Source organism: Sinocyclocheilus grahami, unplaced genomic scaffold (genome assembly GCF_001515645.1).
Source record: "Sinocyclocheilus grahami isolate Dianchi unplaced genomic scaffold, SAMN03320097.WGS_v1.1 scaffold674.1, whole genome shotgun sequence".
Taxonomy (NCBI): Eukaryota; Metazoa; Chordata; class Actinopteri; order Cypriniformes; family Cyprinidae; genus Sinocyclocheilus; species Sinocyclocheilus grahami.
In genome coordinates, this window is record NW_015505853.1 from 748,487 (window position 1) to 769,078 (window position 20,592).

General features: G+C 33.9%; 1 protein-coding gene across 4 annotated transcripts in view; it reads right to left on the reverse strand.

The window, feature by feature from the left end:
- The window catches only part of gphnb (gephyrin b), a 95,809-nt gene that overhangs the window by 32,743 nt on the left and 42,474 nt on the right, over positions 1-20,592 (reverse strand). For all 4 annotated transcript variants that reach the window (XM_016242851.1, XM_016242854.1, XM_016242853.1 and 1 more), the window contains 6 exons: positions 19,588-19,645; positions 18,970-19,062; positions 18,065-18,159; positions 17,179-17,245; positions 15,917-16,189; positions 15,277-15,411 (listed from right to left, as the gene is read on the reverse strand). In XM_016242851.1, the coding sequence (XP_016098337.1) occupies positions 15,277-15,411; positions 15,917-16,189; positions 17,179-17,245; positions 18,065-18,159; positions 18,970-19,062; positions 19,588-19,645 (721 nt within the window). The remainder of the gene's footprint in view (positions 1-15,276; positions 15,412-15,916; positions 16,190-17,178; positions 17,246-18,064; positions 18,160-18,969; positions 19,063-19,587; positions 19,646-20,592) is intronic.

The following is a 20,592-nucleotide window of genomic DNA, read 5'->3' on the forward strand; positions in this document are numbered from 1 at the left end:
CCTCCTTCAGGGAACGAGGGTTACATACATAACCGAGACGTTTTTTTCAAGCTACAAGCTATTCAGATTGAACCTAGTACAACTACAGTCAAGCTACATTACAAGTAACTAACAAAAAGTAGTCAGTAAACTAACTGAACTGAAGCTATAAAAGGGGTACTAATATCATTATAAATGTATAGAAAGTCATATATGAACATTTATTTGTCTCTACAACAATATATCATCAGAGCATGCAGTACAACCTGACAAAAAAGTATAATTTTTTTTAAATTTAGTTTTTGTTACCATTACATTTTTTGTTTTTAATTGAAAAATAAATAAATAGTTAGTTAGTTACTGGAAAAAGACAACATTTCAACTATTTTAATAGCGAAAACTATTTTAACGGCAAAAATCTAATATTGTGCATCCCTATAAATAACTGAATACCAAAAAAAAAAAAAAACATCTCAACACAGCATATAATATATACGTTTTTCAGTATAATATATAAGCTTCTAATTTATTGTATATGGCTGGAATATTGATTAAAACGTATTTTTTAAATGTATAAAAAACAACTACTTTTTTAAAGATATCAATACAATCTGACAGATTAAATTTTTTTTTGCTATTCAAAAATATAATCCATTTGTTACTGGAAGAACAACACAATTTTGTACTAACATGCTATTGATCACATCTCAATACAGTATAATATACAAGCTTGTAATGTGTCATATATGGATGGATTATTGATTAAAACATTTTAATAACTAACTCTTTAGATCAAGCAGAGCTCATATAACTGCACTTTTAGATGTCGTGTATGTTTTACAGAGGTAATAACTAGAGGCCGACTGATACAGGTTTTTCATTGGTTGAAACGGAAAATCTGGAGAACAAGTTGGATGATTAATTGCCGATATAAATAATACAATTTAGTGTTAGCAATATAATGCACACAAAATTGCTATGAACCTTTGTTTTATTTTGGGTAATCTTAAAATAGCCAAATATCATCTTCAATTATCATTAATTAACTGCATTAATTATCATAATACTACTGCATCAGTCTATCACTAGTAATAATAACTCCTCTGGCCATACATACATTAAAGTGGATGAGAAAAAATAATGGCAGAAATGCATAAAAAAAATGTAAAGGAAAAAATGTGATATGATTATGCTGATGGTCAAAACCACTTCAAAAATGAAAAAAATATCCAAGACTCGCATCTAAAAGTGTCACAAAAATGACTGTCAGTCATTTCTGCACTTGAGAAAAGCATGCATGACAAGACAGGAAGGGTTTCAGGCAGAGCAGGAAGCAACAATCATCGCAGGCAGGAAGAAACATGTCGCATGGCAACATGCCGAGGTGGAGAAGAGCTGTTGCCATGGCGATGCGGCCCGAGACGCATGCAGGAATACCTCAGCAATGCTTAGGGTGGATGAAGAGGAGGGAAGCCGCGCCTGGGTGCCACGAGAAGGGGGGAGAAGAGAAGACAATTAAATATAAGAGCCAGCAAAGCCAAGCTGAGACACACACTGCTGCCCCCTGCTGGCCTGGAGGACTGCTGAAGCACCGTAAGCCAAAGCAGCTGGGAACAGAAGACGTTTAAAAATAGCAGAAACTACGCAAATACAGCGCTTACACTCGTGTATTTGCTTCTGATCTGGGATTTGTGCTTGACATTTTCAAGGCAAGTTCATGTATTTTTTTTCTGAATATCAACCTGAGCTCATTTACTTAGTGGGCAGTCATTTCTGATCCCTGTAATTATGAGATAAAAGTCAAAATTATGACTTTTAAAGTAGAAATTATAACATACTAAATTGGAATTATGACTTTAAAAGCTGAAATTATGACAAAAAGTCAAAATTCTGGCATACTAAATTGAAATTATGACAAAAAAAATCTAAATTATGACAATTTTTTTTATAATTATTAGCTAAAAAAAGTTTAAATCATGACTTTAAAAGTCCAAAATCATTACATTTATGACATTATTATCGAATTATGACATAATCGAAAATTATGACACTAAATCAAAACTATGGCATAAAAAGTGCAAATTATAACTTTAAAAGTAAAAAATTATGACTTTAATTCAAATTAATGACAGTTGAAATTATGACATAAAAAGCTGAAACTGACAAAAAGTCAAAAGACATGAAAAGTTAAAATTATGACATAAAAATTCATAATTATGAGAAGTAATTGTGAATTGAAAAGACATTGTTTCCCCAGTGGAATTACCCAGTGGCATTGCTATATATTTAAGTCAGAATTTCGATTTTGTATATCATAATTTTTTTATCTCATAATTATGACTTTTTATGTAATTATTGAGATTTGGTATGTCAAAATTTAAACTTTTTATGCCATAATTATGACTTTTTTTTTGTAATAATTTTGACTTTTTATGTCATCATTTTAAATTTAAATTTCATAATTATGACTTTAAAGTCATGATTTACTAAAGCATGATTTTTTTTTCTCATGTGTCGGAAATAGGCTTCCATAGATCCCAGTTTGATGTTAGCTTGGGGATAAATATGTGGTCACATAAAAAATAATTAATTTATACTGGATTCACAACACATACAGACGCAAACACAGCAAAGATGCAAAGATGGGTGAAGCATTTGACATGTTGCTAAACACACCAACTTTAACGGTCCCTCTGTCCCTCTAAGCGAGATCCCAATTCGTCGGTCCTCCGACGTGACGTCTCTGTTCCCTCCTTCAGGGAACGATACATAACCCAACTACAGTCAAGCTACATTACAAGTAACTAACAAAAAGTAGTCAGTAAACTAACTGAACTGAAGCTATAAAAGGGGTACTAATATCATTATAAATGTATAGAAAGTCATATATGAACATTTATTTGTCTCTACAACAATATATCATCAGAGCATGCAGTACAACCTGACAAAAAAGTATAATTTTTTTTAAATTTAGTTTTTGTTACCATTACATTTTTTGTTTTTAATTGAAAAATAAATAAATAGTTAGTTAGTTACTGGAAAAAGACAACATTTCAACTATTTTAATAGCGAAAACTATTTTAACGGCAAAAATCTAATATTGTGCATCCCTATAAATAACTGAATACCAAAAAAAAAAAAAACATCTCAACACAGCATATAATATATACGTTTTTCAGTATAATATATAAGCTTCTAATTTATTGTATATGGCTGGAATATTGATTAAAACGTATTTTTTAAATGTATAAAAAACAACTACTTTTTTAAAGATATCAATACAATCTGACAGATTAAATTTTTTTTTGCTATTCAAAAATATAATCCATTTGTTACTGGAAGAACAACACAATTTTGTACTAACATGCTATTGATCACATCTCAATACAGTATAATATACAAGCTTGTAATGTGTCATATATGGATGGATTATTGATTAAAACATTTTAATAACTAACTCTTTAGATCAAGCAGAGCTCATATAACTGCACTTTTAGATGTCGTGTATGTTTTACAGAGGTAATAACTAGAGGCCGACTGATACAGGTTTTTCATTGGTTGAAACGGAAAATCTGGAGAACAAGTTGGATGATTAATTGCCGATATAAATAATACAATTTAGTGTTAGCAATATAATGCACACAAAATTGCTATGAACCTTTGTTTTATTTTGGGTAATCTCAAAATAGCCAAATATCATCTTCAATTATCATTAATTAACTGCATTAATTATCATAATACTACTGCATCAGTCTATCACTAGTAATAATAACTCCTCTGGCCATACATACATTAAAGTGGATGAGAAAAAATAATGCCAGAAATGCATTAAAAAAATGTAAAGGAAAAAATGTGATATGATTATGCTGATGGTCAAAACCACTTCAAAAATGAAAAAAATATCCAAGACTCGCATCTAAAAGTGTCACAAAAATGACTGTCAGTCATTTCTGCACTTGAGAAAAGCATGCATGACAAGACAGGAAGGGTTTCAGGCAGAGCAGGAAGCAACAATCATCGCAGGCAGGAAGAAACATGTCGCATGGCAACATGCCGAGGTGGAGAAGAGCTGTTGCCATGGCGATGCGGCCCGAGACGCATGCAGGAATACCTCAGCAATGCTTAGGGTGGATGAAGAGGAGGGAAGCCGCGCCTGGGTGCCACGAGAAGGGGGGAGAAGAGAAGACAATTAAATATAAGAGCCAGCAAAGCCAAGCTGAGACACACACTGCTGCCCCCTGCTGGCCTGGAGGACTGCTGAAGCACCGTAAGCCAAAGCAGCTGGGAACAGAAGACGTTTAAAAATAGCAGAAACTACGCAAATACAGCGCTTACACTCGTGTATTTGCTTCTGATCTGGGATTTGTGCTTGACATTTTCAAGGCAAGTTCATGTATTTTTTTTCTGAATATCAACCTGAGCTCATTTACTTAGTGGGCAGTCATTTCTGATCCCTGTAATTATGAGATAAAAGTCAAAATTATGACTTTTAAAGTAGAAATTATAACATACTAAATTGGAATTATGACTTTAAAAGCTGAAATTATGACAAAAAGTCAAAATTCTGGCATACTAAATTGAAATTATGACATAAAAATGTGAAATTATGAGACAAAGTAGAAATTATGAATTTAAAAGTTTAAATTGACAAAAAGTCAAAGTTATGACATACTAAATTGAATTTATGACAAAAAAAATCTAAATTATGACAATTTTTTTTATAATTATTAGCTACATGCATAAATCTTTAGGCCTAAATATTTTTGAGTATGTTGCACAGAAAAGTAAGTCAAGATTGAAATGAGTGAGTAAATGATAACATTTTGGATAAACTCTCTCTTTAAAACCTCATATCATGTCTGGCTTGGTTCCCGAGCCTCAGATTTGACCCCTCTGAAGGGCGCGAGGGTGGTTAACAGGACACACACAATCTGCTCAAGACTGCTAATGCACAGCCAAGCGGTTTCTGCTGTGCTGTGTTTAATAATGCTTTAGTAGGTGCTTCTGTAATGCAGCTATCAGGATGAGAAACTACACCTCAGATAATCTGTGGACACCATGATGCACTAATGCAATTTACAGCATTAATGTCTGCTACTAATCCACAATCTGAGATATCCGTGCTGGTGCATGTTTTCAAATGTCCATTTCCCTTTCAGTTTCATAACAAGCAAGCATCTCATATCAGAATTGGGCTAAATAAGCAGTGACATGCATGTCATTATCAGTTGAGTTGAGTCATTTTACACATTTATATCCGTCTAAAAGACGATAATGCCAGTATCTTCAAACTGAAGCTGTGATAAAACTGTTTTGTAACAATAATTTCCAGTTTAGCACACACACACACACACACACACACACACACACACACAAATCCATGGAACTTACAAACATGTTTATGTTAAGTTTATGTAAGGACAGAAAGACACCAAATAAACCACTTTGTCTTGTGTTTGTGTGTCATTTCAGTCAATTTGAAACGGATTATATTAATTGATAATACAATGGTAATGAGCAACAAACTCAAAATATGGTACGTTAACAGATGTACAGAAAACACAGAAGAAATGAGTGCAAATCAAAATGTCAAATATCTTTCAAACATCTGAAAGTTGCTTGCCAACTTTGTGATTTTCACAAGTGCTTTTTGCATTATGTATCGAATGGATAAGCAATGGACCATTTCATTATCAAAATTACAAAAAGAAAACATTATTTATGAGTATTTTTTCTCTTTGAGGACATCTCTAAAAAGAGGTCGTCAGATATGCCGATAAGTTGAGGTAAAACAGAAACATGCACTCATAAATGTAAGATTGATGTATTTGAATGGCATATATACAATTTCCAATTAATTTGAATTACACATAAACAAGGTAATAAACTTTTTGTGATGTATATTTGACAGTCATACATAAATGAACTTGAAACAGGTCAGATTTCCGTAATATACGAATAAACCGACTGCGTTTCAAATACACTATCATCAATAAATCCAATTGGTTTCAATCTCATTCATTTTAACTAAATGAATATTGCTTGTTCAACAGCTAGAAATATTTAACCACGTTCATACTTTTTAACTGAATATATGTAATTGTTTTCACAATGAACAGATTAATGTTGATTCTAAGCAATTTAAATAAATGCATTTAGAAAATATGATTATTTAAATAAAATCAAATATATGCATAGTTATTAATAACCTATGGCATGATTTTTTTTTTGAGTGCAAAAATCTGACCGGTTTCATTTATGTATGACTGACAAATATGCATAATATTAGATTTATTAGTTTATGTCAAAACTATGTAATACAAATGGATGGAAATTTTATATGCAATTCAAATCCTGAGCCTCTTTCAAAGCAACTCCAGAAGTCTTTAACTGAATGCAAGACTGAAGTATAGTACAGAAACTAGAAAACAATTTCTGCTTAATAGATCAGATACCAACAAAGCAGGCATCATCCAAAAAAGCTTTACTACGGTACACAGTCACAAAAAGCTCCTAAACTACTGTTAAACACCCGAGTCAAAATGAACAAAGAAACATTTCACAACAACCTGAATAAACATGAATCACTGACAGAAATTATTCTGTGTGGAAATAATGCTGATGAAGTGAAAGTCAGTCACACTCTGAGATGTTGAGCTGAGCATCTGCACTGCTGAGTGTTTGTTTATTGTGTTCTCTTTCATTTCTCCTTGGCCATCACTATCTGATCTTCTCTGAGCATTAAATTCAATGTTCTCACCTCTGCGACAGCAAGACGCCAGTCAGTTTTATAAGCTCCTCTGTTCAGAGGAGGAACATTATCAGCACACAAGCCAGAAAACTACACAAGCACACACAAACACAGTTATCTATTGCTGCGGTTATATATATATATATATATAACACACACACACACACACACACACACACACACACACAATGTGGATTTATCCTTCATCTAACTCACATCTGCAGCTGTCAGTCGAGTGACTGCTTTTTTCACATTGACGTTTTTTGACATTTAAAACATCTGAAACACAAGATGTAGACACAATCCAGCATGGAGAAAATTAATGATCAATTAATTAAGGATTAAGGATTAATGAAGCATTTCAGGTTTTTTTTTTTTGGCTGGAATATTTGATTCTGATTTTTTAAAAACATTTTTATCATTTTTTATCATTAATTACACCAAATTAGTGCATTAAATCAGGGGTTCTCAAACTTTTCAGCCCACGACCCCCAAAATAACAGTGCCAGTACCTCGGGAGTCGGGACCCCCACTTTCCTCTGAGGTGGTTAAAGTATACAAACGTTTTGCACAACGGCGCACATGCACTTACAGTGGTGTGAAAAGGTTTTTGCCCCCTTCCCGTGTTTAACATTTTTTGCATATTTGTCACACTTAAAAGATTCAGATCATCAAACAAATTTTTATATTACACAAAGATAATGGAAGTAAATAAATCAAATCATCATTTAAAAACTGCATTTTGCATTTACTTGCATTATCTTTGTATAATATTAAAATTAGTTTGATGATCTGAATTTTTTAAGTGTGACAAATATGCAAAAAAAAAAAAAAAACAGGAAGGGGGCAAAAACCTTTTCACACCACTGTATAGCATAATGACAACACAAAGGAACACAACAGTCTAACAATAATAATATTATTTTATAGTAATTTACTCATTACTTACATTTCAACATTAATCTTACCTAATTAGTTGTGTGGGCAACATGCTGGAGTACAAAACTCCAGAGTCTGGAGTTTTTGGAGTTTTATTTTTAATTCAACTTATAATTTTTTATTTATGGGTAAAATATGCTATTTCTAATCCTTAAAAAAATTATCTGATTTCTGGAAATCATCTTGCGACCCCCTCCCTGTGGTTTTGCGACCCCCTGTGGGGTTTTGCGACCCCTACTTTGGGAACACCTACATTAAATCAATAGCCCTAGCAAGATAATACTTTAAAACAGCTCAATTTTTGCATATGTTGAAGTTTATTTAAACTGCTGTTCAGAGGTTTGGGTCTGTAAGATTTAAATTTTTTTTTGAGTCTTTTAATGCTTACCATGGCTGCATTTATTTGATAAAAAAAATACAATAAAAATAGTAAAATTATGAAATATTATAATTTAAAATAACTCTTTTCTATTCGAATATATTTTACAATGTAATTTATTGCTGTGATCAAAGCTGAATTTTCAGCATCATTACTCCAGTCTTCAGTGTCACATGATCCTTTAAAAATCATTCTAATATGCTGATTTGTTGCTCAAGAAACATTTCTGATTATTATATTAATGTTGAAAACAGTTGTGCTGCTACATATTTTTGAAATTTTATTTGAAATAGAAACCTTTGTAACATCATAAATGTCTTTACTGTCACTTTTGATCAATTTAATGCATCCTTGCTAAATAAAAGTATTAATTAAAAAAAATAAAAAAATAAAAAACTCTTACTGATCCATATACAGTTTTTAAATGTAGTGCACATACACGCTGCACGATTAAAGTACATTCACTGCAAATGCATTTCCTATTCATTCATGCAAACTAAGGGCTGAGCCTAATTATTTTCTGTATTAATCAACAGCAGGTTACAAATACAAAAATAATTTTAATAAAAGTTGAACTGAAAATATTCCATTAAGTACCCATCTTAGGACAGAATGCAAGGGGATTTAATCAATACATTCTTAACAAATGAGCTGCCACCATTCTGCCCAGTTACTCGTGCATTAAAATTAGATGCAGGATTGCATTTGCAGATAATCACAGGAACTGGTTTATGTGTTAGTGGCTCACTGTTATGTAACCGTGTTATATAACTGTGTGGAGGACTGCCACAGCCATATCATCATCTGTGTGTGTGCGACTGTGAGAGAACACAAGACAGGAAGTGACATCGAGAGAGTCTGAGTATGCTTGTGATCAGGATGGCTATTAATCAAGTTGATGTTTCTGGTAAAACGATTGTGATGATTGAGTTTTTGCTTTGTCATTATCATGACACTATTGCATGTCTCGGTTTTTGTCGGTTTAGTCAGTGTAGTCAAAGCATCTATAAATGTTTAAATATATGCAATGAAGACATGGCCAGTCACAATTTAATATGCAAATATAATGACATAATCGATATTGGTTAAAATTTGAATTCGTCAACATTCACTCACTGTTTCAAATCTATATGACTTTCTTTTTGCAGAACACAAAAAGAAGATATTTCAAAAAAGGTTAGGGCTCAAACAACATTGGAGCACATTTAATTTCATTGTACAGAAAAAAAGAATGTTTTCAAGTATATTTTATGTTCCACAAAAAAAATAAAGGAAAAGAAATGCAGTTTGAAAATCTATGTTAAAAAGAGATGTGTCTAGCAGGGTTGTTATAGATAACTAAAACCGTAAAAAAAATATGTTACTTGAAATAAAATAAACATCAACAGAAATAAAATAAAATATGAAAATATTTTATTTTAGCTATGGAGGAAACTTCTCATTTTAGTTTAACTGGTTGTACTAAAATAAACTAAAACTGAAATAAAAATTAATAAAACTATATACATACACTGTACTGACATATCTACTAAAATGACAAAAACACCAGCCTGGTCTCATGTTTATACGTAGGTATTAATACGTAACATTTACAAGCACAAAACGTACACTTTTGTATGTATTTATTCATGCTAAAACGTACAATTTAGATGTATTTCAACATTTAAAACGTACAAATCACTACGTATTTTTAGCTAAAAAACGTAAAAATATTTACGTATCTTTTATGTCATTAAGATATTCGTATCAATGCATTTTTATCATTTTATCAATAAGCGATTTAGATTTTTATACCCCTTAACCTGCCCCCAAACCTAAACCTAACCATTTTATAGCGAATATGCATTTTTATCATTTTATTAATACGCAATTTAGATTTTTAGACCCCTTAACCTACCCCCAAACCTTAACCTACCCATTTTATAGTGATATATAAAGGATATAAAACGCAAATGACCGAAATAAGCAGGAAAATAAATTTTTTTGAAACAATCTTTTGTGGCCCATGGCAATCAAAGTAAACATTACATGACAAGTAAAGGATAAACGATTGCAGAAATGCTATTTATTTTAAGGTTTCAAGTGAAGTCGTGTTTAACATTATGTAGGCATGTTCTTGGAAACGAGCTGGCAGCAGAAATCACAACAAAACGAAATGTTATAATTTCATAAGTAAACAAGTAAACAATTTAATAATGCAATTGAAAACAAGGTAATTCATATGACAACTAAAAACTAATAAAATTAATGCTGCGATTTCAATATTCACAAGGATTCATTTTTAGGTGTCGTCAATACGTCAGTTTTGTACGTTTTAGTGCCTGTAAAAACGTAAGTAAATGTACGTTTTATAGAACCACATTTTACATAAAATACATACGAATTATCATGAGATCACGTTGAAAACACACAGCAAACGTACTAAAATGTTAACTAAAATAAAAATGAAAACAGAAAATATAAAAATGAAAACTGATTCAAAATATTAATATAGTCTCAATGATACCAAAATAAAACTGGAGTCTAGATGTTAAAAATGCAATGCAAAAATGGATTGGCAGAGGGAAATTTTAGCTGATAATTTGTAATAATGTTTCAAATTTAATTGCTAAAATTATTATTTAAATATTTCTAATAATAATGACTAAAAATATATAAATAAATATAATAAAACAATAAAATGTAAAATATACATTTACATTTGTTGATCATTTGCATATGTGGAAGTTTGATTGACTGAGACATTGCTAATTAATAATGATTTTTTGTGATGATGGAGTAGTGTGCCAAATTTATGTATTTCTTAGTTTATAATGTACTTTCATCCAACACACCTACGAATGTTTCAGGTGTCAGGTTATATATTTTTATTAGCTAATAATGACTAAGTCTGTTTGTGACACAAAGTTTTTGAATGGTTAGAAGACTTCCAATATAGCACATAAGTTATATGGACTACAGTCTTATAGTGTTTTTATTAGTTTTTGGAGCTCAACAGCCCCTGGTCACTAAATGTTTTCATAATATAGAGAAGAGCAGGGTTAACACGGAAAATGAAAGTCATATTGGTTTACAAAGCGCTATATAAATAAAGGTGACTTGACTTGACTTGACAATGACATGAGTGCGACTAAATTACAGATTTTTGCATCTTTGTCAAACTGACACCTGTACAAACTCTCTCACTCATATGAGTGCAGCACAGTCTCCACGGCAACGCCCGCTCCCATGACAACCACCACATCCACACAGTGGGGTCGAGAAAGTATTGTGACATATGAGCTGACGAACGAGAGTTGCTCGCCCGGCTTGGGTGAGAGTCCTGAGCCATGTGGGTCAAAGTTACAGGTTAGTCATATTCCTGCAGCTCAAACAGTAGAGCATCACACCAACAACACCAAGATCCTGGGTTCGATTCCCAGGGAAGGGATTCCCATGAATTGTACAAAAAATGTATAGCTTGAATGCAATGTAAGTCGCTTGGATAAAAGCATAATTCCAAATGCTCCATGTTCAGGAAAGTCAGTGCATATAACTGCATATGTTAATTTTCTGTCAAATAGATGTTTATAAAGAGATGTCAATTAATTTAACACTTTTTATCCCACGTTTGTCACAAGAGAACTAATTTCTAAATAATTTCTAACTTATTTCTTGGTAATACCCATTTGACAGTAAAGCACTGAACTTGAGTTGGGAAGCATAGAACATTTACTTTATTAATAGCAGTAACATGTGTAAAATCTAATTTTTATATGGAAAATGTATATATATACTACTCTTATTAAATGTACCATTCTTCTATAGTATTATACTGAACTGACCAACAACTTGAGTGATTATAAAAGGAGCACTCTTTACTTGCTTTATGTGATTCAGTCGCAAATTGAAGAAAAGTTTGTGTTTTTCAAAGCACTTTGTGACTTTTCTTTCTGCATTTACAAAAAAGTGCAAAACTTTGACAAAATTTGATTTCTTGATGATTTGATATTTTATTATATTTTATTTTATAATCTCATTTTATAAAGCAAAAAATAGAAATGAATGAGTAATAAGCCAGTAAGTGCTCCTCTGCTGCCATCTACTGGTTACAGTCGTAATTTGATGTCTTTTTAAGATTTAATAAGTGTTTGTTTATCGCAAAGTAAATTTTGGTCATCCCATTAAATTAAATTTTTTTTTAAATTTGATCATTTTTAGAGCTTTAAAGTGCTGTAAGTAGTTGTGTGAAATACTTGAAAGTCATTGAAAAGTGCTTGAACTTCTCTCAAAAGGTTGTACAAACCCTGAAATGAATAATGTAATAACTTTTGACTATTTTTGCCACGATATCATGGTTATAGTTAGCATTACTACTTCTGGTTTTCTATGTCAGTGCTGTTTGAATTTTACATCTGTATCATATTCACAGAGAATTCTGTGAAGATTTGAATGCTTCTCACTAGATCTCACAGCAACCTTATTCATTCTGCGGCGAAATTCAACGAATTCAGTAAGTGTCGCGAGATCAATACTGGTTCCCGAGTAAACCTATTCAGAGCTCGGACCAGTTTTCTTGCGCTGTGCTCAATAATTGGTCCAAGCTGATAAACGGTTTCATTACGCTTTTGTTTCGTTTGCCGTTTGATGTTTCTCATTTGCAACAGAAATTGCAGCGCTTATTTGTTAGGCAATGCCAGTGTGACAAAATTTAGTCGCACCGGCAAAAGAAAAATGGTGAGCTGTCACACAGCAAATTCTGGAACTGTCAATTTACGGTTTTGTACTGTAAATTATTTTTTCCCTTCTAAAAACTGTTAATTTGAAATGTACTGTTAGATTTATTATAGTTTTACACCATATATAGTAAGGGAACTTACTGCTAACCAATTAAAGGGGTCATGAACGGAGAAATCAAATTTCCCTTGGTCTTTTGACACATAACAAGTCATTGTACTATAAAAACATCCTGTAAGTTTCAAAACTCAAAACTTTCTCCTTAGTTTAAAAACAGCTTATATTGAAACCAAGCTCAGAAGACAACTCGTTTTGGAGCGTGCCACTTTATGACGTAATAATGTGGCTAAGCACTGCCTCCGCAGAAGCCCCACCCACTGATACATGCTTGTAGTAGGAGGAGAGGAAATATTAGAGAGACGCAAATACAGGATTACTCCATCAACAGAACCATGCAGATGACATTACAAGATCACAAGACACTGTGTAGTAAGTTGTGTAAAATAATCTTTGAATTGCCTTTGTTGTGATTCTAACATATCTAGATCAGACGCGAGCGCTGCTGCGCCATGACACAAATCAATTTCTCTTTCAGGTCAGAAGCGGCGCGAATGCTTGTATGTCAGAAATAGAGCGGGACATCAGTTTAATGTTGGGGATTTGTTGTGTCGATCCGTGCCGCATCCAGTTTAGACAGAATCACCGATCATAATGGGTTCTGTTGTCTATAGTCGCGTCCAGTGTAAACACGGGGTAAAATTAGTAAAGAGCTCCAGATTGCGTCAGTGAAACACTTTTTGTTTGTCTGTTTGCTTTACTTTGCTACAGATTCATTTTTAAACAAGACAGTGTGATGCAGGCTTTTCAGAGAGCCTGAAAGTAAAAGACGATGCAGCGCTGAGTCTGACTAGAATGGATCCAACAGTAATGTCGCAGCACAGAAGTGTGAGGAAACATGTTTTTACCACTATTGCATTGTCTGTTCCATACCGTTTGATATATACTGACTGTTTATAGGTTTTTAACCTAAATGACCCATGTTGTATTCAGAATACGTCACAGCAGCCATATCACTAAAAATCACAAAAAATCCCATGGCACTTCTTGTAAAGAGTAGGGGTGTATCCCCCGTGTCCTGGTCAAATTCCCTACACTGGCCCTTGTCAACCATGGCCTCCTAATAATCCCCATCCACTGAATTGGCTCTATCTCTCTCTCCTCTCCACCTGTAGCTGGTGTGTGGTGAAGCGCACTGGCGCCGCTATACTGTGGCTGCCGTCGCATCATCCAAGTGGATGCTGCACACTGGTGGTGGTTGAGGAGAGACCCCCCTCATGATGATTGTAAAGCGCTTTGGGTGTACAGCAATACACAATAAAGTGCTATATAGATGCCTCATTCATTCATTCATTCATCTGTTATTTTAATAAACAAAACTGTTAGCCAATCCTAGCAATGGGCGTTTACTTGCGAGTCTTGAATGCCCCCCCACGCTTATAAAAGCAGACCGTTCTGCAGAGAGGCACAAAAACAGGATAGAAAATAGCATATTACTTCTAAATTATGTTTTTTAAAAAATGTAAAATCACACTAACTAGCTCCGCGATGCACTTCTACGACATCACGCATGACGTAATCACGTTGGAAAGGTCATGCACGGTTAGCTCTTCGTCTGTGTGCTCCAGTTCAAAAAAGATGGGGTAGGGCGAAAAACTCCATCTCATTTCCTCCTCCAACTTCAAAATCGTCCGACATCATTATCTTACCTTTTTTTTGTAAAGGGCGTTTGACTTTCTTTGCACGTTCGCATTGTAAACACTGGGACGTACTTCCGCGTGACCTTTCCAGCGTGACTACGTAATGAGTGAATCCAGCTAGTGCAAGATGAACATTTGTGGTAAAAAGGATATAAATTTAACATTTTATTTTTAGAAAATGACTGATCGTTTCAATAGATAAGACCCCTATTCCTTGGCTGGGATCGTGTAGAGCCCTTTTTAAGCTGCAATGAAACTGCAATTTGGACCTTCAGCCCGTTGGCCACCATTGAAGTCCATTATATGGAGAAAAATCCTGGAATGTTTTCCTCAAAAACCTTAATTTCTTTGCAACTTAAGAAAGAAAAAGCAGTCAGTTTATTTTTCTGGCCCCACTGGCAGATATTTTGTCTTGTTTTAAGCATATCTCATTTAATTTTTCAGAAAACAATACATATTTTGATTTGAAGTAAATGTATTTTGACTGAAGAATGTTTAGGTATTTGTACTGGAGAACGAGACAAAATTACTAAGAAAGAAAATTATTTTTGCGGTGTTCTAAACAGAATTCTTTGATATCGTAAATATGAAACAGAAACCTGTGAAATCCACACATAGATGGGACTTTGACAGGAGTTTTGGGGTGAGGTGAGCGTGGAGATCGGCAGCAGGGCGAGCGAGGTGGGGAGGCAGAGGAGCAGCAGACAGGAAGTGAACAGTGCGGGGACAGGAAACAGGAAGTGAGGCGCTCTCACCTTGGGGGTGGGACAGGAAGCGGTGGAGAGGCGGGAGGTAGCCTGGGCACGTGGCGACTCGGATGGCGTGGTGCTCAGAGATGCCGTGTCACGGGGAAGGACCTGAACACCCCGTGAGATGATGGAGTCGGGAATCTGAGACATGAAAGAAGGATGTTTATTAAAATCATAAACACCCAATCATTTGCTCTCTTATTATTTGTGCATTATATAATGTAAAAAGTCAAATTTTGCAAGTTTTGAAAGCATTTCTTTCCACTGAACTTATGGTGCAACATGTTTATTTCACGTTTCTAATCACATTTTGCATACGTCCTAATCTGCATACTATTTAGTGTGTTCCAGATCGTAGTACACTGAAAATAGTATGAGGGCCAAATAAGGACATAATCATAAACATGGCGCAAGTGGGGGAAGAAAACACACACAGACACGGAACAGAGTCTGACACAAATGATGTGAAGATAATGTCGTGATATTCACTCACACCAGAGGACGTTTCAGCACACATGAAGATGACACACAATATCATGATGGGAATGAAGACAAACGGAACACCTGCAAACGTCCAACAGAGTCATGTGAGAAACACTTTTGTAGAGCATAACTATTTTATATATAACTACAGCTACAGGGTTACCTTGGCAGCGATGGAGGCGGCGGTGATGTGCGAGGAGGAGCTGTCCTCTGTGGAGGCCACACCACTGTCCTTCTTCTCCTCCTCCTCTTCCTCACACTGCACGCCCTTGTCCTCGGTCTGGCAGTGCGGGCTGCTGGTGGGCAGCGGGGACGGAGGCGGTGGAGGCGAGGGCAGGTCCTCCAGCTCATTGGGCACCTCCTTCACTTTGACCACAGCTTCTCGGAGCAGGTCGATGGCATGTGGGAGAGCAGGCAGGATGAACTGGAAGCATTCCTGCAGGACACAAATGCAAGGAAGAATAAATCAAAGAGCTTGAGAAATGAATGTATATACATATATATATATATATATACATACATTTATCAATTTATCACCCCTTAATGTTAAAAAGGCATTAAAAATCTTAAAAAGGCGCCGCTACCCAATTTTTGAATTCAAATCTTGCTCAATATACAATCCTACTTAAAATCACTATCAAACATTTACCATGGAAGTACTTTTTTGTATGGGATAAAACAGCGTTGTTATAGTAAGGCCTAACTAAAACTAAAACCATAAAAAATTGTTATTTGAAATAAAATAAATTTGAGCTAAAACAAAATAATATATTAAAAAAAGGCAACATATCTAATTTTTGTTTAGTTTACCTTCATGAAATAAAATAACTAACACTAAAATAAAAATGGAAATAGACATATTAGAAAAACTAATAAAAATGACAAAACACAACAAAATTTATACAACTTAAATTAAAATGAAAACAGAAAATATAAAAATAAAATACAATTCAAAATATTAATAAAACCTATAATAGTATCTCTATTATAATACCATATTTGGGATAAACTGCTATTATAGGTGATTTATTGAAATTGATAGTAAAGTACAATTTTTAAAAAAAAGTTGTACAAACAGTGTCTCCGTCCATGGTGTTTCTCATAAATTGGCCAAGCAATGAAAAAATTATGACCCTTAAGTAAACTATTCTGAACTGATCCAAAAAGAGCTCTATAATTATCCATGTTTATCTCTATTTCCAGCACCCATTAATGTATATTTTATGGAGACCACAAGCAAGTACACAAACAGAATTAAACTTGAACTTTATGTGCAAAACACTCCCATTTATCATTTATTATATATGAATTGGATTACTAGAAGTACTACATTAAACGTTTTGGCTAATGGAGTACATACTGGCAGACCAGTACTGAGACATACGACTAACCACACAATTAATGAAAGAAAAAAATGATTCTTACCTGTGAACCTTTTTTACTGCCTGGCAAATTTATGATGAGAGTTTTCCCTCGGATACCACACACAGGTCTGTACACACACAAATCAAGACAATTCAAAAGAGACATCATTTCATCATTGGTAATAATCAGAAATGTTTCTTAAGCAGCAAATCAGAATATTCAAATGATTTCTGAAGAATCATGTGACACTGAAGACTGGAGTAATGATGCTGAAAATTCAGTTTGATCACAGGAATAAATTACATTTTACAGTATATTACAGTGGAAATCCGCTATTTTAATTTGTAATAATATTTCACAATATTTAAAGTTTTTATTGTATTTTTGTATATTTTACTGTATTTGAGTATGAGACTTCTTTTAAAAATAAAAAAAATTAAACAGTACTTTTAACAGTAATGTATACATAGTGATTATTATTATTATTATTTGTGGGCAAACAGGAAATAATTGTAAATTGTAATTCTGAATATAATAGTATTCCACAGAAGCTTGTTTACGCCACGGATAATTGCGATTTTTTATCTCTCAATTTGGACTTTTTTCTCGCAATTCTGAAAAAGAAAAAAAAAAAAGAGTCAGAATTGTTAGACAACGTTTTTTTTTTCATTCCATGGCAGAAACAGGCTTCCATAAAATTCTGATATTTGCATTATTATTATATTCTGAAAATGTTCCTATAATTCTGTATCTAGCTGTTATATTTCTCTACTGGAAGCTTATGTACGAGGCAATGAAAGTCTGATTTCAATGAAGTCAATGTCTTTGATTGAGAGGCTGATCTGGGATCAGTTTTCTCTGAATATCCTGATGAGTATAATTATGAATGAAAGTCAAAGTTCTTCTACACTGAGACAAGCATGTTGAGGATGTGTTGAAGTGAGACCTGGAGAGCATTCCCAGAGGAGTGACTTTCAGAGAGCCCACCAGCATGGCCAGAGACATCCCTGGAGCTTCCCGCTCGATCACCTCTTTAGTGGCCTGGACAGACAGACAGGACGACAGAGAGAAAGAAAAAGGACAAATTATGTCTCTTTAATATGTCAAATATGTCTAGACCGGCTGAGATTAAATGAAGGAGTCTCAAACAGTGGTCAAATGTGCCAAGATACCAAAGATTGCAATCAAAAACCAGAGATCTCAAATATGAACTGAAACATTTTTCATGAAATGATCTGAGCTGTTATCCACATTAGAGCATCACTTATTGTATGTCAACAACTGTCTTATATGTCTGTTTTTAATTCTCTTGAGACAAAGTTAATAATTTATATATTTCATGAAATGAAACATTACTAAGAACATTATGTCTTCTGAGCTATTGAAGAGCAACCTCTGAGCAATACCGTGTTCCTCTTGGAGAGAAGCTTCACGGGAATGTCACAGATCAACAGGGGCTGGTCACATTAAAACCCTGGGTGATCCTACAGTATCACTCACTGCACAAAATAATCATCTGTGTGTCTCTGTGTGTGTGTGTTCTTTGTCCTTGAGTGACACTTCAAACATCATTAGAGGGATAGAGGGAGAAGAACGAGGGAAAACATCAAAGGAGGAGTATTGATGAGACTCATGGGTCGAGAGAGAGAGTCCCAGAGTTTCCCTTTGCTGAGAAATATAGTGGAGTCCAAAATCTGAGACCACTAGTGAAAATGCTTCTATTTTGCATGGTTCTAATTTGATAAATGATGGCTTATGGTCAGAGTTTTTGAGGTCTGTAAGAGAATATTTTAGGCAGGAACACACATCTCACTCTCCACACACATATACTGTATGTAGCACAGGACCAACCTCAGGCGTGACATCCCGTGGAGCAAAGCCAGTGCCACCAGTGGTCAAAATCAGGTTTAACTCTTTCTCATCACACCAGTCGATCAGAGTCTCCTGAACCAGACAAAAGAAACAAACGTCAGTAAACACACACATTTACATGTTTCTGAAAGAGGTCTCTTATGCTCATCAAGGCTGTATTTATTTGATTTATTTAAAAAATACAGAAAAAAATATAAATTGTGAAATATTATTACCATTTATAATAACTGTTTTCTATTTGAAAATATATAAAAAATGTAATTTATTCCTGTGATCAAAGCTGAATTTTCAGCATCATTACTCCATACTTCAGTGTCACATGATTCTTCAGAAATCCTTCTAATATGCTGATTTGCTGCTCAAGAAACATTTCTGATTATTATCAATGTTGAAAACTGAATGGAAAGTTGAAAAGAACAGCATCTATCTGAAATAGAAATATTTTGTTACATTTATAAATGTCAATTTAATGCATTTTCACTGAATAAAAGCATTTGTTTTTTCCCCCTACTGACGCCAAACTTTTAAACTGTGGTGTTAAGTGAACTGAGATTTTGTTTGATTTTATTTTCCCGTTACCTGAATTTTGAAACGTACCTTGATCTCATCGATTTCATCGGGAACGATTTTGTAAGCTGAGATGGTTCCCCCAAGCCTGCAAAACAATCATTCTCATCATTATTAGAAGAAAATCTTTTGGGTCATAAAGGTGATGTGTTAGTAGAAATCTAGAAATCAAGCTTTCATTTCTATTACATGGTGCCATCCTGTGGCCAAATCAAGAATTAGGACAAACAGAGAGAGAAAGGGTGTGTGTGTGCACGCGTGTGTGAGAGAAAGAGAGCAGGAGAAAAGCACTTGAGGCAGGAGGTGTAGAGCAGCAGTCAGGTCTTATGTAAGGTCTCTTTTTCCTTCTCGCTCTTTTTTCCCCTTTTTGCATGCGTGTTATTTTTAGGAAACTATAGCATCATGTTTCCTTGTGACAGCAGACTCTCTCTCTCTCTCCCTCTCACACACACACACACACACTGCTGCAAAATTACCTACACACATCTTCATCACAGAAAACATAATGAAGTTTATATAAATATATAAAAACGATTAATTAAATGTACTATGCGAAGCTTTGCAAAGGAAAATATACTAATAGATTTGCATCTGCAAAATCTAAATGAATTTAATGGAAAATGAAACCATTGCAATGCCATTTTAATTAACACTATATGTAATTATAAATGTAAAAAAATAACTTTAATTATAAATAAATAATACAAATTGTAAAATTCAAATGTCTCTGTAATTATAAACGTATAAAAAGATACACCTTTAATGATGAATAAATAATAAAAATGATAAAAACACAAAAGTCTAGACTGGTAAAATGAAAATAGATTATTCAAAGTAAATTACAATTCTCATTATACTTAGATGCAATTATAATTCTATTTTGTTTTTTCTTCAGTTGCCCCATTAACTGAAAATTATTAAACATGAATTAATATTAGAACATATAGAGTACACACACACACACATGCACACACACACACACACACACACACGCGCACACACACACACGCACACACACAAACACACACACGCACA